The sequence below is a fragment of the Plecotus auritus genome, assembly GCF_963455305.1.
Source record: "Plecotus auritus genome assembly, chromosome: 7".
Lineage (NCBI taxonomy): Eukaryota > Metazoa > Chordata > Mammalia > Chiroptera > Vespertilionidae > Plecotus > Plecotus auritus.
The window spans coordinates 11,315,271-11,341,503 of record NC_137774.1 but is presented as its reverse complement, the minus strand read 5'-3'; the positions used below and the strand labels follow the sequence as shown (position 1 = coordinate 11,341,503).

At 53.1% G+C, this 26,233-nt stretch overlaps 1 protein-coding gene across 6 annotated transcripts; it reads left to right on the top strand.

Annotated features, from left to right (window-relative positions):
- On the top strand, positions 1-24,612 carry HOXB3 (homeobox B3). 6 transcript variants are annotated; one of them, XM_080681087.1, is made up of 4 exons: positions 1-154; positions 17,823-17,910; positions 20,834-21,432; positions 22,280-24,612. In XM_080681087.1, exons 3-4 carry the CDS (start codon positions 20,985-20,987, stop codon positions 23,131-23,133), a joined length of 1,302 nt encoding a protein of 433 aa, XP_080537213.1. In that variant the 5' UTR covers positions 1-154; positions 17,823-17,910; positions 20,834-20,984; the 3' UTR covers positions 23,134-24,612. The 6 variants fall into 6 exon arrangements, with proteins under 6 accessions (XP_080537213.1, XP_080537216.1, XP_080537217.1 ...); XM_080681090.1 differs by lacking the exon at positions 1-154 and adding an exon at positions 4,865-4,964; XM_080681091.1 differs by lacking the exon at positions 1-154 and adding an exon at positions 9,449-9,704 and having other exon boundaries at positions 20,983-21,432.
- The last annotated feature ends 1,621 nt before the right edge of the window (positions 24,613-26,233 follow it).

Sequence of the window (26,233 nt, the reverse complement as noted above, 5' to 3'; positions counted from 1 at the left end):
GGGGGAAAAAGTGTTAGCCGCCTCTCCCAGATCTGCAAGGGGGAAAAATTTTGGAACCGTAAAGTTGAAAACTTTTTTCTCTCAGTTTGGAAGAAGCCCTTCGCCATGAATGGGATTCGAGGAGTTCGGGCCAGAGGAGGCGAGAGGCGAAAAGGTAACAAAGCCCCCGCCTGGGCTGGCATTTAAAAAAAAAAATCGTTTTATGAGCTTTTTTTTTTTTTTTTTTTTTTTTGACAAGGGAAAGAAGAAACCCCTATCTTGGTGGGGTTTTTATGGTGACTCTGGTCAGGTTTGGGGCCTTTTATGATGACTGATGCTTGGGTCAGATGGGCGAGAGAGGCCTGACACCTGGAGAATGTTTGAACTGCTGGGGACTGAGTGTCAGGGTCCCTGAAGAACCCCAGAGAAGGTTGTTTGTGAGGCAGCGCAGAGTGCTTTCCTGGTTTGGGGGAAATGCAGGTGGGCCCGTGGCACCCAAGCATATGTGCATGTGTGTGTGTGTAGCGCTGCGCACATGTGGCCGGTTGTTCTGCGACTGTTTGTCTACACTGAGGGCTTGTGTCCCATGTATCTGTTTACAGTGAGATGTCACGCCGCCCCTGGAAAAACGGAATGCATTTCTTGGATGGAATGCCCCAGCCTTGGAGCAGGGTCTAGGGTGGATGTCTTCCTTTTTTCCCTTTTTGTGGCAAGCTTGGGATTCTAGACAAATATTCCCAATTCTCTGGGGCAGGAAACTGCTCCGTTCACAGGCAAGGTTCTTGCCGCTGGAATCTTCCTCGTTAGTGCTGTCCCCCTCCCTTTTTCCTGGAGGCTCAGTGTTCGGTTTGGTTTCCTTTTGCTCTCTTAGTTTGGGGGCTGTGTCCCTCCCCCGCCTCCTGCCCCAACCTGGGGCCCTGCTTCTGAGGGTGAGTGAGCCAGCGGGCTCGGCCTCAGACCTGAATGTGCTGGCCCTTTTTCCCTGGGGCTCACTGCGAGTTTGGAGGCAGGAGGTTGGCAGGAGAGAGAGTTCATGGAAAGGCCACGTTTTCTAGGCGATTAGCTCAGTATTAGAACCACAAAATGACCTCGGAAGCCCCTTGACCTCTCTGAGACTGGACATTGTGCTGGCTCCTGCGTCCTGCCCAGGAGGGAAAGTCACACCTCCGCTGGGAGCCGTCCCGGGGCTGCTGTGTGCCCATGTCCACCCCCCTCTAATCCCCAACCCCTACTTTGCTGTTTTGGAATTTCTGGATTGGATTGTTTTTCTATTACTGCGTATTGGGGAGACAAGGAATAAAATCGTTAGCTTGGGTACAGCCAGCGGAGGGAGGGGGTGCTGGTCTGTCTCGCTGTGCCCAGGGCTCCCTCCTTCAGCCAGGCTCCCACCTCTGTCCCCATGGCCAGGTTACCCCTCCTGTCCTGTTTTGCTTGGAGGGAGCTGAGGGGGCACAGACAAAGGGAAGTGGTAGGAGAGGCCCACAAGGCTTCAGGGGGCTAGGGGGACAAGCCTCTGGGTCCGAAGGAGAGAGAGGGCTCACCACCTGAGCAGTTCCTTGGGGATTACTGTGTCTCAGAGTCTGATATCCCAATCCACAGCCCCTCAACCCATTTCCCCCCCTGAAGTTCCTTTGTCTGGGAAGCTATTCCTAGAATCACTTTCACTCCCTTCCCCTGATCCCCAATTTCACTTCAGCTGCTCCCAGAGCCCATGGAATACCTCTCCACCAAAGGCACAAGAGAGCTGGGAGAAGGGCCAGTGCAGACAGGTCTGGCCATCTCCAGGGAGAGCTCTGCCATGTTAACCAAAGCTTCCAGCAACTTTTAATTTTCAGAGCTGGGTGGAGGTTTTCTAAGAGCCTTCCCAAATCTGTATTCTGCTTGCTGTATCTTAAAAATCCCCATGAGCAGCCATCCTCTCAGGAGGAGATGGGACACTCCAGCTGGGAAGAGGAGATGTTCCTTTGGGGTTAAGACTAGCAGAGACTGAACTTTGTTGGGATGTGTTTGGCGTTGGTCTGCGTGTTGTAAATTGTCTGTTGGAACTTGGGGACTTGGTCTTAGGCAAGAAATAACTGGAGTTGGTTGGTATCCTCTTTGTCCCTGGGTGGCATAATAAATGCAGGGGGTGGAAGCCTGGGGAAGGAAAGGGAGTGAGCAGAAAGGGGAGCTGGGCTGCCCCTGGGCTGAGAAGAGCTGGGGCTTCAGGGAGGTGCACCCATTACTTATAAGGGCAGATCACCAATTGTGGGAGCTCTATAGGCCCAGGGGCTTTACCAGCTTCTCTCTGGCAATGTGAGGATTAGGAGTTCACCAATGGGAAGGAGGAGGAAAACAATGGAAAGGGAGGGTTGGGGTTCACGCGAGGATTTCATCCTACAGGTGGGAATGTGGAGATCTCCCTTTCCCTCATTTCCAGACCCCAACTTGAGCGATGCCTAGGGCTCCCCGGCCCTTTTGGGCTCACCTTCTACAGTTCTGGTGGCTGCCTCTAGTCCTCCTCCTCTTTGACCTCTCTTCCCTCCAGGTCCCTGGTCCTCCCCATCTTTCTCTTCCTTCCACCGCCTGGACAAACTGGGGCAGCCCCAGGCCCCGTGGTGGGTCTCCCTGGGAAGCGGCCAGGGAATGGGGTCTGGTTAGAAAACCAAGTGGGGAAGTTTCCCAGCGTGAGTTGAGCGCTGACGGATTTGTGATCAGCCATAAAACCGGCGCGTTCAGATTCGTAAATCAATCTCGCCTTTCTCACAGTATAAACGTTCGCTTTATCGGCAGCAAGAAAGCGCTGGGCGCTCGGCTGGCTCTTGGCGCTTGTTTATTTGAACACGGACATTCCCAGGATCCGAAGAGTGTGGGCATTTTAACAGAACCTGCCCGCATGCCTTCTTGTCAGTTTGCTGTTCTTTTCCTTGTCCTTAAGAAAAAATTTTCTCCGTTTCAGAGATTGCCGCCTTCCCATGCTCCAGCATGTTGTGCCTTCTCTCTTGCTTGCTCATATTTTTCTTTTAGACTTTAGGGGGGCGTTTTCTTTGGGGGACCATTTTAGCGGATCTGTGGTCAGGACCTTGCAGGGAGTTGCACGGGCTGATTCAATACTAGTCTGTGTTTTGTATCCAGACAATCAAAGCCGACCACCCCCCTACAGAGTCTGAGCCTGGCCTGGGCCTGCCGGCGCCCCACCAGTGCATCAGGAGCAAGATTCTGAGGAGGCCAGGCCAGCCCAGTACCTTCTGCAGGGGCCTCGGTGCTGCTACAGCTGGACCTTACCGACACCCACTCATGGGTGGATGTTCCTTTGGGGGTTACTAAACCATCTAGGTTCTCGGCTTTCTCCCCATTGAGTTGCTTTTGGTTCAGAACCCTCCAAGCAAATCAAAAGGGGAAGCCCCGAGCCTCCCTACCCTAAAGCGCATTTGTTCTTCCCCTGTCCCGCCTGCCCTCGGCGGCTGTGGCCTGGCTTGGCTGCCCCCAGAGCTGCTGAAGATAAGGCTGGGAATGTGCAGCGAGGGGCTTCGTCAGGAATGTCTTTTCCACTCCCCTTTGCACCCTCACCTCAGCCCATAGCCAAAGACTCTGATTCTGGTGGTAACTGGTCTGCTCATTGTGGGGTTGAGCTGTGTGGGAAGGTTTGGGGATGTTTTGTTTTATTTATCTCCGAGATGAAGGTTCCTCTCTCTAGGCCTAGGGAATGGCTTTCTCCTATCATCCTGGGTGTTCAACCCTTTAGTATGCAACACCCCCCATCTTTTTCCTATTGACCTGTCTCCATTGTCTGTCGATTGGAAGCTCAGGGTACTAACACCTGGGAAATAGGGACCCGGGGCTGCCAGGCCGACTTTGACTTCAAAGCCTCTTTCTTTCTTTCCCCTGCCCGCCTCCTCCCCCCCTTCAGTTAGAATCTCCAGCTGTCTTCAGTGGAGTTGGGGGTAAGGGGACTGAGACAGGGTGTGACAGAGGTAGAGAGAGGCTGAGAGTCCACTTCTTTTGTTAGAAACTTTAGTCTGGTCTTTGTCTCTGGACGTGCTCTCAGATCAGTCAGTAGGATTCGATTCCCTATAATAGTAACACCACAAACGAAAGAAGTCCCGGTTGCGGTCATTCTCAACTTTGGAAGTCCCAGAGCCTCCTGTTCATCCAGTCCCTTTTTGCCTCTTCAAAAGGTACCACAAGCGATCAAAAAGAGAATGAAAGCCACAAGCCCCATTCTTTATACATAGCTAATGTGGCCTTATGAAGTGTATCTTTTGGAGATGGTCCCTTTAGAAATTTTGCTGATTATTTAGGAAGAGGGGGGTGGGTCCCACGAAAATCAGTATCCTAAGAGTGAGGGAAAGCAGGGAGTTGGGGGGGGGGAATCTTAACCTTAAAGGGTGCAGGGAGAAGAATTGGAAGCTGAGAAATCCAGGGGCTTGGAGAAGGGCTCTCGCCCACCCCACCCCCACCCCAGACGCCCCTGCAGACTATTTCTGCACCTCCACGAACTAAGCAGAAGCAGGAGGAGAAGAGAGAGGAGAGGTGGGCTGTAGGTAAGTGTGTCCGGGTGGAGGTGGATAGGGAGCTGTAGATCTAGCAGGCATAGATGTGAATCTGGAAGAGAGAAGGAGAACTCGATACTATTCCATTGGTGGGTTGTTGGGAGGGGGGACGTATTTTGCAGGAAAATTTCTCCTCCTGAAGGGGAAGGTCATAGTGGTCCTTTGAGCCTGAAATCGAAAGACCCCCTTCCCCCCGGTCACGTGATTCATTAAATAATTAATGCCGAGGTTGCAGAATAGATATGTATTCGTCAGGAAAATCGCAGGCTTCGTCTCCCTGTTTCTGACGTGCAATTCAACTGTCCTTTGAAAAACAAGCCTGTACCCTGAGAAAAAAAAAAGAGAGAGGGGGAGAGAGAGAGAGAGAGAGAAAGAGAGAGAGAGAGAGAGAAAGAGAGGGAGGCAGCAATAAAACAGCCCCGCAGCCGGAGCCACACCACGGGCTGGGGTATTGTAAGTAGAAGGGATTTCTCACTACCTACCATGTCTTATATGTCCATGTAAATTTATTGTTTGTTATTAATGTTATTGTCGTAAACTGTGACAAATAGCCATCTTCATTTCCTGCCATTTCTCTTCACACGGCGCTCTGTGTGTTTATACCCATTGAGGCATTGCATAGAGATTTTAGGAATATTCCTCTCCTCTCTCTCTCTCCCTCTCCTCCAACCCTTTTCTTGATTTATAGCAATATGGGTGTCAGCTTCTCGGGGCCGGCATGCCAGCCATTGTGTGTGTGTGTGTGTGTGTGTGTGTGTGTGTGCTTGCGTCTGCGTGTGTTTGTGAGCGAGTTGTGTTGTTTATGGCCATGTCTTCGATAAATCATTTCTCACGGAAAATGATGTGGAAGCTGGGCTATTTCTGCGGCCGGGAGAGAGTCGCTTTCTCGGAGGCACTTCCTTCCTCTCTGCTCTGCTCCCAGGAGTTGGTTATTTCAGATGATCTACAGTAATATATCAGCAGTTAATATGAAAGCTCTATAGCTGGAGGTCTTAAATTACAGCATCCGTGATTATCAATTAAGGCGAGATTTGTATAAATTTGGTAAACCAGAAATGCCTCATTGGCATATAAACCCAGTCAAAGACCATGACCTAATATAAAAATTCTATTTGTGAGCCTGAATGAGCCAACATTCCTGCAGCAGCAGACACAGCTTCATTTTTCAGCGGTTCCCCACCAGAGTTTGGCTGCTCCAATTCCAGCCACTGGGAAAGAACCCAACTCTGAAGGCAGAAGGAGCCTGGGGGCAAGAGAGGTGGAGGCCGAGGAAGAAGTGACTGGAGTTGAAGGCAAAGATTTTTGTTGTCGATGGGGACCAAATCCAAGTCCCATGCAATTGGAAGTGGGGGGGGGGGGGGGCTGAAGAGATTCAGCTATAGCATTAAAGTTTAACCTATAGGACTGATGTGTATGACAGGGTATTTAGGGTGGAGAATGAGCTGCCCAAATTGGGGGAGACAATGGAGGCAGAGGGTGAAGGGCATGGAGAAAAGCTGAAAGCCCTGGCTCCCCACCCTCCTGGCTAACAAAACAAGGAAATGAATTCACACCCCAGTAGCCTTCCTTCGACCTCCTGAAACAAAGAAAGTTTCCTCAGCAGCCAGGGACTGCGTGTGTGTGGGGCTAAAGCAGGGAGAAGTTCTCCAAGTTTTTCTAGTGAAGAAATGTTCCGGGAATCAGGTGGTCCCAGAAGTTGAAGTGTGTTCCTCTCCCTAAGCCCCGTTTCAAAGAGGAAGCAAACGGTACAGATTGGGAGGGGGAGAGCTAGGGTTTCATATGGGGGTCTCAGTCCCTCCCCATCAGGGAACAGTCTGCTGGCCAAGAGAACATTAGTGGTGGCTTCTGGGGACATGCTATGCTGTACCCCAAAGTTGTGATAGATGAGGGGCAGAGGGTACAGCCTTTGCCAAGTCTGGTCGGGGCTACTGGCTTTTTCCTCCCTGGCTGGAGCTGGGCCAACTGACTTTATAGCTACTATTATCTGTGATATTTAACTCTGCCTGCTAGTGTAAACCTTCGGGTAGGGAAATTAGAGCGACTCTGCACCCAGGTGTTAATTATTTATGGCTAAGCCTCTCCAAGTGGCCGCTTAGGCCGCAGTGGAGCATCTAGGAGCTCGCTCCCACGCTCTACTCCAAGTGGGCGCTGAGCCCTGTCCTTGTTAACAGGCAGATTTGTAGGAGGGTGGTGGGTGAAGCCTCCCAATTTGGGAGTCTGGGTTGACAAGGGTTTAGGGAGAAAGAGAAGGAGCGGAACAAGACCCCAGGCTAGGATGGGTGGGGGCATTACCTGGCCTGGATAAAAGGAAGGTGGAGTCTGGATTCAAGGGCTGGAGATCTTGGGGAGGGTTGAAGGGTTGGGGGGCAGCAGCAAAGAGATCTGAGGGATAGGGGGCTCCGAGCCTTTCAGGCCCTCTATCCTTCAATGTTAGAGAATTCTGCCCCCCCTCATCAGTGTGGGAGGTGACAAGGTGGGTGTAGATGGGAGTTCACCCCGAAACTAGTGCTCCAGAATGTAGGTCAAAGTCTTGGAATCCCTGAGAGAGCGAGGCCGGATTGCCTCTTCCTTGGAGAGGAAGAGGGATGTCAAGGAGAAGGGAGAGAGTAGAGTTGTGTTTATTAGCTTCTGAATTTCGTCTGCTTTGGAGGCTGGGGAACAAAAGGGTGGAGGCTGGAGGATTTGCTTTTGGGGACAGGCCATAGCTACTGGGAAGAGGTGGGGGCCAGTGCCACAGGCTCCTGCCCCCGTGTTGCCAACTCCACCCCTTACCTTGCCCCCTCTGCTGCCTTTGCTTGTGCTTATGACATGGAGGTCTGCTCCCCCCTCTCTTTTCCTCTCCATTCTTTCAGCCCCCTTCAGGTCTTTGTCTCTTCTGGCCCTGGGGATACCCCCTCCCTCTCCCTTTCCCCAACTCTCACACAGACTCTTCCCCAGGAGACAAAAGCCGGGAGACCATCCCTTTCCACCAGCATCTTTCAGTCGCTGGCCCCTGGTTAAATCTCCCTCTGTGAGGCCTGATGCCCTCCACCCAGGCACATAGGCCTACCCCCCAAATCATCAAGTTTGAAAAGACTTTGTTGGTTAAAAAAAAAAAGATACATTTGATTCATTTAACCATGAAGCACGCTGCCTCGTGCCAGTTCTATGCACACACACACTCCGTTTGCTTTTGTGCGTGCTGTTCAGGGGATGGGGTATGATGCATTTGATGGAAGGGGGTTTTAGGAAAGTGCTGATTCTGTGTTCCCCCCAGACTCTGCTGGTGTCCACGTTCTCTGTATAATTATCATGTTCTCCCCGGGCCTTTGAGAAGCTGGGCTGCCACTGCTTAATGACCAGAGGAGTTGGATAGAAAGATGAGGAGGGAGGATGAGGGGAAAAGAGGGGGCCCCAGAGAGAGAATGGGCAGAAGAATCCCTTTCCGAGGGGGGAAGACAAGGCAGAACGCAAGGAGAGGATGACAGGGAGAGTGGAGACAAAGGCCAGTCTGAGAGGCAGGAGGCTGTCCTGGAAGGAGAACTCCACAACTTGGATGAACACACACACACACACACACACACACACACACACACACACACACAGATGCACGCACTCTCCTCCCTCTCCTCCGAGCTAAGTGAGAAGAAGGGAAGTGAAAAGGAAACCACTTCCCTTGCCCCCTTCTCTGGAGGAGAGAATGTCTCCTAGACAAAAGGGTAGGTTTTCCCTGCAGGTGAGAGGGCCCCCGAGGCCCGGGGCTCCACCCTGCCCCCAGGAGAGGGGCAGCCTAAGAAGGCAGCCCAGAAATGGTTTCTGGAGATGCTCCTAGTCCTTCCGACGACTCAATTCCAGTTTACTTCAGACACACTGAGAGGCAGAGCGTGAGAAGACAAAGGGGCTGTGAGAGAGGGACAGAGGCAACAGACATGATTAGAAAATGGGGGTGCAGGGCAGAGAGAGACAGAGAGAGAGAGCACCAGTGAGCCCAAACCCCTTAAACCCCTTAGGGGGCAGGCACAGAGGGGAGAGGGTTGTGGGGTCTGGAAGCTTTTCTAGACTCCCTGCTTTCCTTCCAGACAGCTGCCCAAAGCCGAGACCATCCCAGGAGCATCTGCCTCTAGAGTAGGCCCTCTGGGCTGCTACCTCCAGTGGGAGGCAGCTGGCAGCGACTGAAGTTTCAGGAAATGGCCAAGATGCCTTGGGCACTTCAGTCTCACTTCTGCCACCATCATGAGTAACGTAATGGTTGGACTGGCCCCGAAACAGAATTCCACCACGAGGAATTCTCTCACACCCGGCCCGGGGCTCCTTGTTGGGCTGCTCTTTCCCCTCCTAGGTGCGGTCTGGGTCTGGGTCTGTTCCTCCCCTTAGGGAAGGGGAGAGGTGGATCTTCCAGCTGCCTCAGAACTTTCCCTTTCACCTCCAATCTACATCCCCTCGCAGGGATCTCCAGCCTGAACAAACGGATGCTACCTTCACTGATCTCTTCCCTCCCCCCGCCCCCATCTTTCAGGAAAGAAAAGGGAAAAGGGAACGAAAGTTCCTACCCGCCTAAGCAGCCTGTAAAGACTCCGGGGGAACTGGAAAATGCAACCCTTTTCGCCTCTCCAGTCCCTCTTCCCCCCCCTCGCCGCTGCTCTGCTCCCTCCATGGGGCACCCCCATCCCCGTCCAGTCCTGCCCAGAACTCTCTCCCTTCCCCTCCCTTCTCCGCCGGGCCGGACATATGGAACCCATTTCGCTGGTGACATTGAAGAGCCGCCCGTGCGCCCGCCTTCCCTTCCGCCATGGCGCCCCCGGCGCTCCCGCGCCTCGCCGTGCCCCCCGTCAGTCGCGGCTCCCCTTCCTGGCCACTTGGCCGGCTCTCCGAGCCCCGAGCCCAGCGCGGTGCCCGGCCGGCCCGGCGGAGGGGGACCCCCGGCTTCTCCAGAGAGGGGCGCCTCGAGTGCAGCCCCGCGCGCCCCGCCGCCGCCCCGCGGCCTCGAAGGCCGAACAAAGCCGGGGGCGGGGGCGGGGGCGGGGTGCGGGCCGCGCTTCCGGGCCTCTCCCCGCGTCCGCCCGCCCGTCCCAGGGCCGCCCGGGGTTGAATGACCGGGATGCGGCCGGCCGAGCCCCAGCTGGGGCCGAGGGACCCGAGCCTGGCCGGTGGCTCCCGCGCGCGCCCCGCGCCCGGCGGCCTGGCACGGCCTGCGCCCTAGCGGGAGACGCACAGGTAAGTGTGGGTGCGGAGTCCGTGCCCGGGGCGGGGCGGGGCGGGGCGGGGTGGAGAGCCCGTCCTGGCCTCTCTCCTGGGTCGGCACAGAGGCTGCATCCAAACCGTGGGAGACAAAGATGAGGGCAACTTAAGAGGCGGGTAGGGGCTGCGGGGGTCGAGGGGACCCTGCGTGCAGGGCAGAGTGGAGGAATGTGGGTGTGCATGTGGTGTGTGGACAGGAACGGGGTTCGGGGGTGGGGGAGCTCTCCCTCGCAGGAAGGGTGTTCGAGGCTGTGGAGGGCTTTGCAGGGCTGCGAGGGGCATCTGCTGGGGAGGGGGGCAAACGCGCCTGGGCCCGGCTCCGGCTCGCACAGCCCAGCTGCCACCTCGGCCAAGCCTTTTAGCACCTTGCGGGCTATTTGAAGCTGCGACTACAAGGGGTTGCGCTGAGGCCGGGTGTTAAACTGAGAAGGTAGGAGAGGGGGTGATTTATGGCTGCAGAGAAGCTGTGTTTACTCCCTGCCTGCTCTGGAAACCAAACACCAAACGAGAGCAGAGGCGGGGGCAGCCCCTCTCCTTGGAGCGGGAGGCGATGCCAGGCTGATGCTCTGGGATTTATTTTCTCAGATGTGGGGAGATTGTGGGAACTCCCTCTGAGGCACAGAAGGTGGTGGGTCTGTGTGAGCTATAAGGAGAGTGTGCACCCAGGCACACGTGGAGGTGTGTTCGTGTATGTGTCAGTTCTCGGGATGGGGTTTGTTGGGCACAGCCTGGCTTTGTGAGTGGGCACCCAGGGAGCTGGGGGGGGAGGCCGGGTGTTCTCGGGTCCTGGTCCCCTGGGATGGGGCAGCTCCGCACACACTTGGCTGCTCCGTCCCCTCGCCATGGGGCACTGTCTGGTTCCGCCTGGGTGTTCTTCCTCCCGCGGCCACATGCAGCAGAGTCCACTTGGCCTGGCCCCTGGCCCTCTGTGTCATCTGCCCACACGCCACCTGATAGTCACTTTGAACCTTTAACTTTGCTGTGGGAGACTGAGGAACTAGTGAGCATAGCTGGGTGAGAAGGGGGGGCAGAGAGCAGGAGAAGGCCTGGGGTAGTAGGGGAGATCAGTGGTTTGAAGCTGGGCCTTGGCAGGCTTGGGTTCCACCATTACTGCTCAAATTCCCCTGAAGTTGCTGCTTGGGGGAGGGGGGGGGGCAAGGGAGCACAAAGGGGAACAGAGCAGGATGGTGGGGGTGGGGAGAAATATATTTTTGACCCCCAGATCGTTATTTCCGCAGGCCAACTGGTGGCTCTTGCGTTTCTGTCCAGACGCCCCAGCTTTGCCTGGAAATTGTTTCGCATTAAATTTTCTCAGCCGCAGAATTATCTTTCCTCGCCTCCAGCTAAACTTGCATTTTTCCACCAGACACTTGGGTCCTGCACCAATGAAATCTGAGAGGAAGCGGCTGGGCCCTAAGTGGCCGTAATTTAATTGATTTTATCATAAATCATCAACTTGATGAAGAACCCGAGGTTTCAGTGAAGTAAATTGATATTAATGGGAGTTTCTTGAAATGCAAACTCGCTGTATTGCTGGATTGTTGGGGCATCTTGAGCTGGGGAGGTGGATTACTTGTATCCCAAGAGCAGGGGGCCTGGACCTGGAGCCCAGCACAGCTTTAGGGGGTAGGGAAAGCAAGCTGCAGAGGGCAGCTGCAGGCAGACTGATTTCTAGGCGGGGGGGGGGGGGGGGGGGGCAGGTAGGGAACAGAACTTTGTGGGGAGGGAGCAGAGTCTGACTGGGGGAATCCTGCTGACCATCTTGGGAATGCTGGTCTCCAATTGGGGGGAGGCAGTTGAGAAGCTGGGCTGGTAGGTGTGTGGGCAGAGTTGGGGGTCGGGTGAGAAGGCCAGGCTGGTACAATGGGTGCATTGAATTTTGGTTAAAAATTGCCAGATCGAAGCCTTCCTCCTCTAATTATACAAATTAATTATTTACTGCTAAGGTTCCTGTGTTCAAAATCAGCACTTTTGAGTTGGTGATGAAGGTGGAGAACAACCCCCCCACATAAACACACACAAGCGGGAAAGCAGTAAAAGTCTGTGGGGCAAGAAGGACCGAGATGGAGTTGGTGTTTGGTGGTAGAGGTGTAAGCTTTTAAATCCCCAAAGGAAATATTCTGCCTTATTGTCATTGTCTGAACTTAGTCTATTGTCACTGCTTGGTGTTGTTGCTCACTTTTACATCAGCACACAGAGAAGCACAAACTCTCAGTCCAAAAAGGGCCCTTGGGTCATTTAGCCCACTCCTCCCCTCCACACATCTGCTCTGGCTTTACAGAAGGGTATACTGAGGCCCAAGGAGTTCTCTGCTTCAGCTCATACAGGCAATCTGGAACACCTAGAATTTAAGCCTCCTGACTTCCCCAAGGATGACTTGTCACTTAAGACAAGTCACTTCCCTGGTCTCAGTTTCTGGATCTGTAACAATGACAGGAGCGGACAGGATGGTCCCCAAGTTTTCCCAGTTCTGACCTTGAGTAACTCTCTAGTGCTTGGGAACATCTCCCTTGCATACAAAAGTTACTGCATGCTTATCTGCAATATACAGGGGTTCGTGCCCATCCAGAGCAGTGGATGGTGACTCAGACTGGCTCTAGGAAATCTACTGGAATCTGGACCATTCCTCCTCCTGAAGATTAGAGGAGAATTCTGCTCAGGTCTCGGAGAGCAATGGGAATAGAAGGCAGTGGAGAGGGGCTTGCTAGCTGGATTGGGCTGGAATTGGCATTTGGAGGGGGCGCTAAGGAAGGTGGGCTCAACCTCACAGAGCAAGGCACTCTTCCCCGAGGTGCCCAGCTGGGGCTGGAGTTGTTCAGAATGCAGTTCTTGAAGTCCCTTCTACCCCAGCCAGGGACTGAATTGTGGTTTTAGAATTTAGATTCTATGATGGCAGGTTACCCCACCTCCCCCAGCTTCACCCTGATCCCTAGGTCCTCAGACCCTCTCTTCCTAGGAGAGGGCAAACGTGGTGCCATAGCACTATACCAGATCTTCTGCCAGGGCGGCCAGGATAGGCCTGCAAGGTGGGGGACCCTCTCCCACCAATTCTCGCTCTCATTTTCCATCTCTTTCCCCAAACTGGGAGAAAATAACATTCAAGAAGGGTGGGAGTTTCTCAGAAGTTTAATGGTTATGAGAAGAGAGATTTCTTGTAGGAGTGGAGATATGAGGAGGCCAGACAGACTGGGGGGGGGGGGAGCTCCCCAGACTGCCTTGGGAAGTGTGATCAGGGATATGAGTTGTGCTGGAGGAAGTGGGGAGAGATGGGAAACAACCTCATCTTAGTTCTGGAAATCAGAGTCTCAGGCCAGATATATATATATATATATAGAGAGAGAGAGAGAGAGAGAGAAGAGCGAAGAGCTGGCAGGTCCAGACTCTGGCCCTATCTCATTCGACTTCGGAGTTTTATATTTGGAGGCAATTCGGAAGGCCTTCAGCTGATTGGTCATTAATCCGGTGAGTTATTGTCTGTTAAACAGAGGTCACTGGGAGAGAGACATCCAATCTGTCAGGGGAGACCTGCGCAGTCACTCTCAGCGGCTGGGCCCCTGTTCCTCCCTTGCCTGCGTCTCCCTCCCTTCCCCAGCACCCCACCCCCTGCCCAGCTGTCCCAGATCCGACTCTCTCCCTGGTGCCTTCTCTACTTTGTCCACCTTTTTCTCTTCATGTGCGGGTGTGGGTTAGCTAGGCCAGGACCAGGTTTCTAGATGAGGCGGGACCCCTGATTCAGCATGGGCTCATATGCCAGCAAGGCGCCCGCCTGCCGGTAACTCCCAACTGGGCCCAGGCGGCCCCATCCGCTGCTCCTCAGCGCTTTCAGGCGGCCTCCATGGTCACCGAGGAGTCTTTGCAAATTCTCTTGGTTGCCCTGTTTTCTCCTGCTTCCCTTTTCACACTGTCACTTGGGGTTGTGGGGAGAGTACAGCTTGGATTTTTCTTCAACCCTAGTGGCCTTTTTATTCTTTCGATCCCCGTTTCTGCTGAGCCAGTTCTATGCCCGGTCTACACCGGTCTCTGCTGAGGCGCCAAATCTGCGTTGTGGCTGCCCCTTTGTTCCCTCCTGCTCCAGGCATCTTGGGGTGGGAGGAAGGCAGGTTGGAGGATCCAGATACCAGGCGTGGTCTTTAGTAGCAATTTCCATTTTACAATCCCAGCTTTAAAATTGTTATGAATATTTAGATGGAGATTTGGGTGTGTGTGTGTGAACTTTACAAGACTCTGCCGCTGCAACAAAGTTGGGCAATGAAGCTAGAGGAGTGTGGGTCTGGGAACCCAGGTAGGACCAGAAAGAAACAGATCCCTAGATGCCTCGTTTGGCTTGCAGGTCCGAGTGCCTCCACAATCGGCCTGCGGCGGTCGGAATTTGGGGCAGGCTGAGCTGGGGGCAGAATCCTTGGTCACCCCAAGGCTGACAATCAGAAATCGATTTTAACCGGGCCAGCCAATTTGTGCTTTTTGAGAGGGGAATTTTCGTTTGCTCTTTGATTTTTTGTATATGGTGGTGGTGGGGGGAGAAACGGACATGCTCCCCCAAAGGCCTGGAAGGCTGGACCGCCAGGGATTTCTCAAGGGTGTTTAAAGTGCTCCGTGTCCCCTGGTACTGGGTACAGATTAGGAGTGGGGGAGGGGAGTGCCAGTGCCAGGAGAGCACTCTAGCTTTTCGGAAACTGAAGCAGAGAGAAAAGAATGTCTATGAAGGGGGACATTTTCTCTAATTTTCACCTTTATTGTTAAGTTTTGCCTTTAATTATTAGATTACACTAAGGTCTCTGTGTCTTGATCTTTCTCTCCATTTTTTTTTCAATTTCTCTCTCTCTCAACACACACATACACACACAGTTAAGTTGTTAAGTTTCCCTGCCTTGAGTCCAGGAAGAAATTGTTTCCTCTCCTCTCTGTAGTCTAACCCTGAATCAGGACTCCCCTGGCATCGCTGAAGCCCTCTCCCCTCCTCTTCTCCAGACCCCAACGTCTCCCCTCAGACCCCTCTGGTGTCTCCCCCCCCAAGGTCCCTGCCCACACTCCTCACTGCCTTCCCTTTGTCCCTTGAAGTTTGAAAGGTCCCAATCCTGCATCAACACCTCCAACGAGATGGGAGCCTTCAGGGCCGCCTGTTCTACCATCCACACCCCCCACCCTCCCAGTCCCAATCTGGGGCAACCGGCTAGCCAGAAATCTCCAAGAAAGGAAGAAAAAAGGCAAGAAAGAAATCAAAATGGGATCTAATTGCCTCCCATACATTTCAAATGGGCTCTGCTTTTTAAGAAGTCCCACTTCATCTCCTACCGCATTTGGGGGTGCATGTCTTCTGAACTTTTTCTCCAGGTTAGTTTTCTTGCTCCCCAGTTCTTCTTTTTGCTCCCACCCCACTACACCCCATTTCTTTGAGTAGCTAGAGGCACCACCGTGAGTTGAGGCTCCAGGAGGGGATAGTCCACTGCTGTCCCTGGAAAGCGCCTCCACCCCCAGCTCAGCTCCAGGCCCGATCAGCCTGCAGCCCGGGCCTGCAGGCCGGCAGCTGGTGGGGTGCCCTCCAGGCTCTCTTTTTACTCCTTGATGCAAAGCTTTGGAGCCACAAACAACCAGGTTTTCTCTTCTCTCAATTTCATGATGATCTTCTCTAGCAACAGCTTGGAGAGATGGAGGGTCTGAGATGCATTCTTGGCTTTTTAATTTTGGGGAGTGAGAGAAAAGACCCAAAGGTGCTGGTTCCCTTAAGCCTCTGGAAGCCTCCCTGGGCTGAGTCCCTGACCCACCAGACCCAAAGCTACAGAGTCCCACTCGGCAGGTCTCTAACCAGGGACTAGAGATCTCAGGACAGATTCCTTGCAGCCACACACTCATGCAGCCATAATCACTCTCTTTGAGGGTCATGGCTTGAGCCCCAACATTGGGCCTGGCTTGGGCATTTTCTTTTCTTGATACTATTGATGAACACAGGAAAAATGGCTCCCACCCTCTATCCTCATCTACCCTTTCTCTCAGCCACCATCTCTCTAGGAGGCCGTAGGATCCTTGGGAATATCATAGTGAAAGCTCTCATGCGGTTCAGGGTAGGGAGGCCATGGGTATCCCATTCCTTAATTCAGCAGGGCCCCAGGAAACCTACTGCTGCAACCCAGAAAGTCTGACTTAGGGGGCCTGGAAGAAGTGGGGGACCAGAGGAGCCCAGGAACCATTTCCTATGGGAATAGAGTATTTTTCTCAGCCCAAAGCAGAGCTTGTGAGGATATGAGGGACGCTTTGCCAGACACAACCACCCTCTCCTGGAAGGAAGACAATAGAATAGCTGGAAACAATCTCTCACCTTTGTTCTCCCAGTCCCATCTCTCCTTGGTGCATCCAGATGGGAGAAGGCAAAAGCCAAATATTCTAACCAGGAGCTCACAGGGTAGTGACTGGTTCTATCCACGAAAAGTTAAGAGAATAAGTTTTCCAAGCTGCCTTTGTAGGAAAAAAAGAGACCGTTTGCCTCCTATTTTACCCCCTAAACCCAGAGTCAGCAGTTAGGCAGAGCTGCAAACACTCCTGCTTTTGGGAATGTCCTGGTGCGCTTTTTGTCTTTTTCCTCCACCAACATGACTCTTCCCCACCCCCGAGCCAAATCTGCAGACACCTACATTCTTGGCCCCTGTCTTCCTCCTACAGGCCTCCCCGCCCTTCTCAAACACACCCTAAGAAAAGTTTAGCTTTTATCATCTTCCTTACTTCTGCCAAGAATCATCATCTTGCAGAGCTAAGAGAACAGGTTTGTTCTGAATAATAATAATGATCACAGCAACAACAACTATCCTCTGCCTCTCCTGCCAGCTCACTTAAAATTAAGCCATTTTGCTAGTTCTTCTCATCTTCTTAGAAGTACAAATATCCTTATCACCTCTTAGCCCCTTCTGCCCATCCAGAGGTGAGAATCCCAACAGAAACTTCTCTGGGAAGTTCTTACAGACTACGGCCAGCCCGTCTTGAGCTGAAGCTAAACACAGGGTCCTCCTTTTGTCACCATCTCATCAGCCCCCCTCGCCCTGCAAGATGGTCTGGGTTTTTAAAATAATCACTCACCGCTTGTTGTCTGTTCTCAAAAAAAAAGGGGGGGGAGGGGGCTGTTTAAAAAAAATCTGGCCTCCCCCCCACTACCAGTTGGAGACTGGGTCTGGAAATTTGTGGGGAGAGAGGAAGAATAGAGTGGGTGTGGGGAGAAAAGCAGCAGACCGGGAGACTCAGAGGGAGGGAGCCGGAGCCAGAGGGCGGAAGACCCAGCCACCAGTCCCAGAGGAGTGAAACTACTTAAAAAAAAAAAAAGTCCTAGTGTTCCACTGCAAATGAATACAGAGGGGCGCCAAGCACCCCACCCCCAGGGCGGACGGTGCCTTTGACTAGGCCTCCCAACAGCTACTTCTCAATTAGCATAATGGTTTACTACGGGGTGGTAAGAGCTGGGAACACCAACTGGCTTCGCCTAGCCTTGGCTCCCCCTGCCTCGCCTGCCAAAATCTCCATTTAACAATGTACCTGTTCTTACAAAATGAAAAGACAAAAAAAAAAAAATCCAAAACCTCTACCTTCTTTCCTTACTCACCCTTTTTTGGGGGGTGGGGGTGGGGTGGGGTGTAAAAAATCCCCTCTCCCCCAATACCACCATCACCTTCCCTCCTTATCAGGCATCTAAGCTTGCTAAAGGGGGAGAGGTGGGGTGTGTGTGAGTGTGTGTGTGTGTGTGTGTGTGTGTGTGTGTGTATGTGTCTGTGTGGTTTTTTTTTTTCCCTGTGCAAAAGCAGAGGCCATTGTTACGGAGAGTAGGGCGTACCAGTCTTATAGGGCAACCACACTGTGGCGACTTGGCCGTGGCGGAGCCCGGAGCTGGATTGTCGGCGAGCCCAGCAGCCCAAGCACCTTTCGGTCTTCTCTTTTTTCCCCGCTCCCCCACCCCCTCCCTCCTGCGCACCCCCGCTCCTAAGCCGAGTGAATTGAAGCGGACGCCGCGCGGCACCTCCGGCCGGTCTGCCCCTCGGGCTCCCCAGCCGGGGTGGCTATTGGGGAGGGGGGGCGACGCAGCTTTAAACAGTGGTCTTTTTTTCCTTTGCCTTCAAGGAGGGGAGATTTCTCGCCTGCCGCTCGCGCTGGGGCTCGATGTGAATATATATTATGTCTGCCTGTTCTCCCCTCGTCGGTGGCTAAGGTAAGCTGGACTAAAATAGGCTATCAGTTTGTGAATGGCGGAGAGTATGTCTCAATGATTTATGGCCCATATGACTCCAATCTCGGTTCAAGAAGAGTTCACAAGCTTTAAGCTTCCTTCCACGCAGCGACTGACTCTCTCTCTCTCTCTCTCTCTCTCTCTCTCTCCCTCCCTCCCTTCCTCCCTCCCTCTCTCTCTCTCTCCTTCTCTCCCTCCCTCTCTCCCTCTCTCTTCCTGCTTCTCTCCTTTTCTCTTCGTTTCTTTTAGCAACCAGGTCCTGGGCAGAATTTTTTCTCCCGCTGATGAGAAGAGCCTAACCTTTCTCTTCCTCCCCTGTTTTATTTTTCCTCCCATTCATTTATTTTTTAAGTCCTGGAAGGTGGCCTATCCCCTCTCCCCGGGCTTCCCCCCCGCTATTGTGACTCCCGGCTCTTCCAGCGGTGTGCCCTGCAAGGTGGGGTTCTGGGGGTGGCTCACTCCAGCGAGACCCTGGGGGGAAGCCAGGAGCCACCGGCTCCCTCCCGAGAAGCCATATGGAGTCTGGATTTTTCCAACATGGAGGCAAGGGAAATAGACATGTTTGGCTGGGTAGAGCTGCTCCCCACCCCCACTTCTCCTGGATCCCCAGATCTCGGATGCCCTAGGCACCTTCCCCTCTCCTCACTGTCCCGGCAGCCAGGCCTCGGCGCCCTCCAGCCCGGCCCGGCCAAGTCCCGGAGCGGAGTTGCTAACGCGCCTTTTAATCCGGTTACCTCCCGCGCCCAAACTTGCTGTCGCCCGTAGGGCTCGGCTCGCAGCCCGGAGCGCTTGGAACCTGCCACCGCTAACCGGGTCGGCGTCCCGAACGCTTTCTCGTCGCCTCCGTGGGCCAGCGTAGCTAGTGGCCAGCCTCCGCGGCAGCAGCGGCCCAGACAGCCCGGCGGCGGCGGCGGCGGCGGCGGCGGCCGGGGGCTAAGCCCCTCCGCAACCCTTCCGGGCCCTTTCTCCCCGGCGGCGGCGGCGGAGTCTCCATTCTTTCCTACCACGCGCCAGGCTCCTCCGCTTCCCACACTCTCCTGGCCTCGGTCCTGCAATGGTTTGCGGGTTTATTGCAGGGGGAGCGACAGAAATTTCGGCCTCAGGCGTCTAGTCAAATTATGGTTTTATTATCACCCTCCTCCTCATCATCATCATTACTGCTGTAACAATCATTTAGACCTAAATAAAGCCGGGGCCCAGCCAGCCAACCCCCTCCAACGTTTTTATTTTATTCTTCTATCTATTAATAACAAACTCAACTGATGCCTGTTAATTAATTCCCCCTTCAGCCAGGGCTGCTCCGGAGCTAATTTTGGTTAAATCATCAGAGACTAATGGTAATAATAATAAAGGGGCTGGGTCAGCCTGGTCAATTGAACTCCAGTTTTCCTGAAAGGACCTGCTGCTCTGCAGACCCATGTGTATTTTCCAGGAACAAATTCTTCCCAGAAACCAATCGGAACTTAGGGCCACCCCGGCTTTCTTTTGAGTATAAATCTGTGCGATTAAGAAGGGGATTTATGGGTGGGAGGGACTTCCTTCACCTACACTCCTTTTCTTTTCTTTTCCTATTTTTAGTTTTCTTTGGAGTTTGCCAGCTGGGCCGAATGAGATTTAAGTATTCCAAACTCACATGTCAGAAGAGAGGGTCAGTCTGGAGGTTTTATGAAAAAGTGATGGTGAGGCATTGGGGAAGACAGATGAGGGGGTGGGGTGAAGTCAGAAGTTTCAGAAGAAATATACAAAATCCTATGACAGCTTGAACCTTTATTTTCCCGGCACACTTTAAAAAGGCTGCATGAAAACAAAATGATTTTATTAAAAAAATGTTGCCCCAGAGAACTTTAGTCCTCAGGGGCACCCAGTTTCCAGTCCAGAGAATAATATTGTTCAAATTGCGTTGTTGACTTTTTTTTCCTAGGGAATTTTTTTTCTCTTTTAGAAAGTCTTTTCCCATCTCTTGGTAGAAAAGTCCTGCAGTTATCCAGTTTCTTTCTTCTTTTCTTCGTTGGAAGCAGTCAGAGGAAACAAACTGTCAAGAAAAGGGTGGGAAAAATTAAGTCCCGTGAAAAAAATGAAGGAGGGAGGAGATCTGGGCCAAATGGTCACAGCACCAACCAGCCCGGCCGGAGAATTGAAACAATCCTGCTCCATTTGGGGGCCCCATGGGGGCGGCTGGCCAGGGTCCCAGACTTGGCTGGGCAAAGACTTAGACTGGAGGTGGTGATACCTGGAGCAGGGACACGCAGGGACGCGGGAAAGGCCCAGTTCCTCTGGTTCAGGAGGTTGAAAGTCTTCAGGAAGTTTCTAGGTCAGGCCGTTGTTATTGTCTTTGTGAGAGGAGAGGATCCCTTACACAAGAAGGTTCTCTGCTCACCATGCTTCTTCCTTCTGTCTCTTTCGGAGCTGTTTTTCCTCCAGATGAGCCTCTGCGTGGGTGAGAGGGAGGCAGAGGCAGGAGGCAGGAGGCCTCAGCTCAGAGAAGGGTATTGCTGATGCTTTTAGAGTCTCCCAGTCTCCCCCCTCTTGAGCCACCCTCTCCAGAGTTGGGGTGGAGGAGACAGGGGGAGGAAGGAGGAGAGGTTAGAGGCTAGTGTGCTGGCAGGAGAGAAAGCAGTGACTTTTGCAGTAAGTAATAAGATTCTATACCTAGCCAGACCCCCAAAGGAGTACAGTCCTAATTTTTAAGTGGAAATGAAAACCGGTGGGCTTTTACTTTAAAATTAAAGCGTTGAAATAAGAAAAACCCATTGCCGGCCAGGAAGTGGCCTCAGCATCTGCTGTGAAGATGTTGGGGTTGGGGAGAAGAAAAATCCCTATTGATGTCAGTTCCCTTTTCAGTTCCTAAGATGGATTCGAGCCCCAGTCCTCTTCTCCCCCTTGTGTCTCTTCTCTCACCCCGCAGGTCAGCGGCTCCGAACAGACCCCGGGAGGAGGGGGGCAGAAAGGGGAGGGGGGGTCCGGCGCCTCACGTGACCCCCAGGGGTGCCAATGTCCGGTCGTGAGGGTATCAGGCCCTTGCAAGTTGCCACCCACTGCCCGGGTTTCGCCCAGCGATGCAGAAAGCCACCTACTACGACAACGCCTCGGCTGCACTCTTCGGAGGCTACTCCTCGTACCCCGGCAGTAATGGCTTCGGCTACGATGGTGCCCCCCAACCCCCCTTCCAGGCCGCCACGCACCTGGAGGGTGACTACCAGCGCTCGGCGTGCTCGCTGCAATCCCTGGGCAACGCCGCCCCGCATGCTAAGAGCAAGGAGCTCAACGGCAGCTGCATGAGGCCGGGCCTGGCCCCCGAGCCCCTGCCCGCCCCGCCCGGCTCACCCCCGCCCAGCGCCGCACCTACCAGTACCACTAGCAACAGCAGCAATGGGGGCGGGTCCGGCAAAAGCGGCCCCCCCAAATGCGGTCCCGGCTCCAACTCCACCCTCACCAAACAGATATTCCCCTGGATGAAAGAGTCGAGGCAAACGTCCAAGCTGAAAAACAGCTCCCCCGGCACAGGTACCAGCTCTCTGCCTTCCTCACCGTGCGCTTTTGTCCGGGCCAGGAATGTCACTGTTATTCTAGCACCCAGCCCCTAGGCGCCCAGGCGGCGGCCTGGGAACAATATCAGGTGGAGGTGGCAGCGGGGCAGCTCCCTGACCTCCCACCACCTGATGACCCCTGACCCCACTAACACCCTCTCCCTCCGGCCACCCTCCACCCCAGTCCGAGAGCTCCAGAAGGCCGGGCGCTGGGCCTCAGCCCTTCGAAGGCCGCGGAGCCACCAGACATTCTGCCAGTAGACGCAGAGCCGTCCACGATTGATTATTATTAAGTATGATTACTGTGGGTATTAATCACAATCTCTCGGGCGGCCCGGGGTCCCGGCCTCCAGGCACGGGGCACCCTCTTCGCGCCACACTCCGGTGTCCTGCCCACGGATGTCCTGATTCCTCAGGGGTCTCCCTCGGCCACCCATCCTGGTCACAGACAGGAGCAGGAAAGGGGGGAGTGTCTTCCCAGACCTGGAATTGAGGATGGGGGAGAACGCGTGCGAGAGAAAATCCAGCCCTAAATAAATGGCCATGTGGCTCTGTCTGCGTGACATGATCAAATTTTCATAAGCTGGGGCAGCGAGAGGAGAACAGGTCTCTTAATAAATGCCACTATTATAGAGTGTCCGCTAATGCGACGGGCGTTGGGGGTGGGGGGGAGCAAGGAGGAGGCGGGGACGGGAAGGGGAGGCGGCGGGGGATCCGAGTCCAGGCCTGGATTTATTAAGAAACGATGCATTCAATTTCGGCGTGTTCAGTAATTATCTTTTATTTCATTTTCTCCCCTTCCCACCCCTCCCCCTCGGATCCAGCGGAGGGCTGCGGTGGTGGCGGCGGCAGCGGCGGCGGCGGAGGCGGAGGAGGTAGTGGCGGCAGCGGCGGGGGCGGCAGCGGCGGGGGAGGGGACAAGAGCCCCCCGGGATCGGCGGCGTCCAAGCGGGCGCGGACGGCATACACGAGCGCGCAGCTGGTGGAGCTGGAAAAGGAGTTCCACTTCAACCGCTACCTGTGCCGGCCGCGCCGCGTGGAGATGGCCAACCTGCTGAACCTCAGCGAGCGGCAGATCAAGATCTGGTTCCAGAACCGGCGCATGAAGTACAAGAAGGACCAGAAGGCCAAGGGCCTGGCCTCGTCGTCGGGGGGCCCCTCCCCCGCCGGCAGTCCCCCGCAGCCCATGCAGTCCACCGCCGGCTTCATGAACGCCTTACACTCCATGACCCCCAGCTACGAGAGCCCGTCCCCTCCCACCTTCGGCAAAGCCCATCAGAATGCCTACGCGCTGTCCTCCAACTACCAGCCCTCTCTCAAAGGCTGCGTCGCCCCACAGAAATACCCCCCCACGCCGGCGCCCGATTACGAGCCCCACGTTCTCCAAGCCAACGGGGGCGCCTACGGGACGCCCACCATGCAGGGTAGCCCGGTGTACGTAGGCGGGGGCGGCTACGTGGATCCGCTGCCGCCCCCTGCCGGCCCCTCCCTCTACAGCCTCAACCACCTTTCCCACCACCCCTCGGGGAACCTGGACTACAACGGGGCGCCCCCTATGGCCCCCAGCCAGCACCACGGACCCTGCGACCCCCACCCCACCTACACAGACCTCTCCTCTCACCATGCGCCTCCTCCTCAGGGTAGAATCCAAGAAGCGCCCAAGTTAACACACCTGTGATGGGAGAGGGAGGGCGGAGGGATGAGGTCAAGGGGTGGGGGAGAGCCTGGAGCGGTAGCCTGGAGGTCTGAAGGAAGAGGCAGGGACTTGGCAACCAGGCTTCCTGTGAAGGACGGGCCTGGAGTTCCTTCCCTCCTTGGCCCGAGAGGTTGCTTTTTGAAGATCCTCCAGCCCTTGTTCCATCTGTCTGCCTACCCACTGAAAAGGGACCCCCAGCAGATTGGAGGTGACATACCCTAGGCCTCTGGCAATATGCAGTTGGTACTGCAGGCTTGGGAGTGGGCTAGAGGGAGGAGACAGGGCAACAAGGTAGAGAAGCACATTTTAAAAACACAGACAAGATGGCTAGGCCATCACCAACCAACCAACTTACCTTCAGTCTCTGTGGGTAATTCCCCCAAATCTTGATTTTTTTCCCCCCTTGCCATTCTCCTTTAAAAAGAATTAGAAAACATTTCAAAACCAGGGGCACCAAGCACGAACCCCTCCCACCTCCCTGAAGTCTCAAATGTCCTCCCATCTCTTTGAGGTTAATTGGGCACTCCCTTCTAGCACCATATTTTTCTGCTCTAGGACATTAATATCTATACCCCGACCCCATCAATTACAGTTTTCAGAGGGCTCAGGGATGGTGAGAGATCTTGAAAGTCAAAGCTGTCTATATTATAAATATATATATTTTTTTCTTTTATGGGAAAGCTGGGAGGTGAGGGCAGGCAAATTGTCAGGACCGAGGGTTTGCCCATTCTACTGCCTCCCACCCATCTCAGCTCCAGGTCCATCCCGCTCCTTCCACAAAAAGCAATCGGAGACACGAGGTTCTTCTACACTTTTTCTTCTGTTGCTCTCTTGACTTAACGTGAAAACAGGGTATATTTTAACAAACTGTCTGTCCCAGGCAGGGGCTGCAGCTGGGCCTGTGTGCCTTGCTCAACCCCCTGACAGGACACTTTCGTTGCACTTAGAGTTTACATTTTAATGGATATAAAAACAACTGTGAGAGATGCCTGGGCCTGCAGGAGTCCAGCATCGCTCAAAAAGTGTGTGTTCTAGTGAACATTTTCATATATATTTATTGGTCACAGCCTGTTAAAATATTTTCTTTTTTGTATTATTTATCCCCTTACATTATGTATTTATATGAGGGAAAAAGGAAAAAAAAACTGTACTTTTTTTTTTTTTTTTTAGTATTTACTTGTTATAAAGGACGTGTTTCCTGTCATGTAAAACCAGCTATTTTAGTTATTATTGTACTCTAGAAAAGAGCTGTAGATTTATGTTAAACTCGTACTTATGAGCAATTGTAATTAGTTCTAAAAGGCATGAACTCAGCTCCTAATTGTCACTGTATAGTCCTGAATTTGTAGAATTAGAGTTAATTCCCTCTTGGAACTTTGTTTGTTCTTCCGTAGTTACTTTTTTCCTTACTTAAAAGGGTTGTCTGTCAAACAATTCTTGAATAAACTTTCTGTTATCAATTTTATCTTGTCCTGGTGGTCCAATTTAGATAGCAGAGGGAGGCTGCTGACGGCCAAATTTTCCCCAAGGGAATAAGGACACCGGAGACCCTATCTTGGCCTTTTTGTCCACTGCTCAGGCGCCGACCTCCCCTTGCTGTATCTCATGTTTATATAGCTTTTCTCATAGGAGCCTGGGACATCCTGCCAACTCCTTGAGCTAAGATTTAAGAAACAAGTTGGGAGGAAGGAGGACTCTTGGGTGCTCTCTCTAGGTCTTTCTGTTTGGCTTCTTTGCCTCTCCATTTTTCTCACTCATTGACCTTTTGTCTTTTTGCTCCTTCGGCTTACAACTTCCTTGGCCAGCCCCTGCCTCTACCCCCACGCCCCCATAACAACAACAACAACAACAACAACAATCTGCAGATTACTGCTCCTTCCAAGCAACCTAAACTTCACAGTTCTCTTCCGGAGCTACAAAGAAGTCGTCACGTGACCCGAAGCCCAACCACCATTGGGTCTAAAATGAAAACAAAGGAAAATGATTAATCTAAAAAAAAAAAAAAATCTGAGGCCTGGACTTCTAAGGTCAAACCTTAAAACTAAAGTGAAATTAAATTACTAAATAAAACCGGGGGCGGAGGGAAAGGAGGCGACTTGATTTCCCTAGCCAGGCAGCCAGGGAACGGGGAGAGGAGGAGGGTGGGAGAAGCTGTTGGATCTAAGCGTAAATAAAATAGTCCCCGGGCTAATGTGCGGCTGTTTCCACGATCCTTGGGAAAACTTCATTTCTTAGTCGTGGTTCCATAAAAGTTTTATCACATTGGAGCGAGGATAGAGAGGGTCTGTCAAAGATGAAATGTCACCGCTGCGTCGCTGGAGTCGATAAGAGCGAGGAGACAGGGCGGCTGAAATATGGAGCTAATTCGTTGAAAGGGAAGCGATGGCTGCTTGCTGAAGAGTTGCATAATTCTAATTGTAAGCGATGCGCAGGCATTGCTTAATTAGGAGCATATATTTGGTAGAAGTGATGGGGGGGGGGTTGTCGGTGAGAATCTTTGCAGGCCCTCAGCCTTAAAGAGAGGGCTGATTTTCATTTTTATGTTGCATCCTGGCAGTCCAAGGTTAGTAATTACAGTCTTTATGCAACAATAAATAACAATAAAAAAAGCAACCTGAGTTCTACCCCCTCCCACCCCCCGCCCCCAGTAGGATTTTAACTGGACTCGGCTCATCCAAGCAGCAAGCAATTTAGCATTGGGTCAGGCTATAATTTAAAGGCATAAGAGCGTGCAAAGTTTGATTGGGATCAAATAACGCTCAAGGGTTTTTCTTCCTCTCTTTTCCTCTTCCCTGAATAACATTTTCTGAATGATGTAACTAGATGAAGCGCCATGTTTGGCTCTGGGGGTGCAGCGGATTGATTATTTAGCAGGAGAGAGGTAGGCCAAGAACGAGATTTTAGCTCGAGTTTGAAAACCAGAGCTTTGGCTTAAAGCTGGTTGGCAAACAAGAAAAATAAGGCGGGCTTAGCTTGGTGTCCCCCACCTTTTTTTTTTTTTTTTTTTTTTTTCTTTTCTGCGAGATTCCAGCGCTAGCTCAGCAGGCAAAGTCATGGCGAAAATATCTGTGCTGTAAGATTC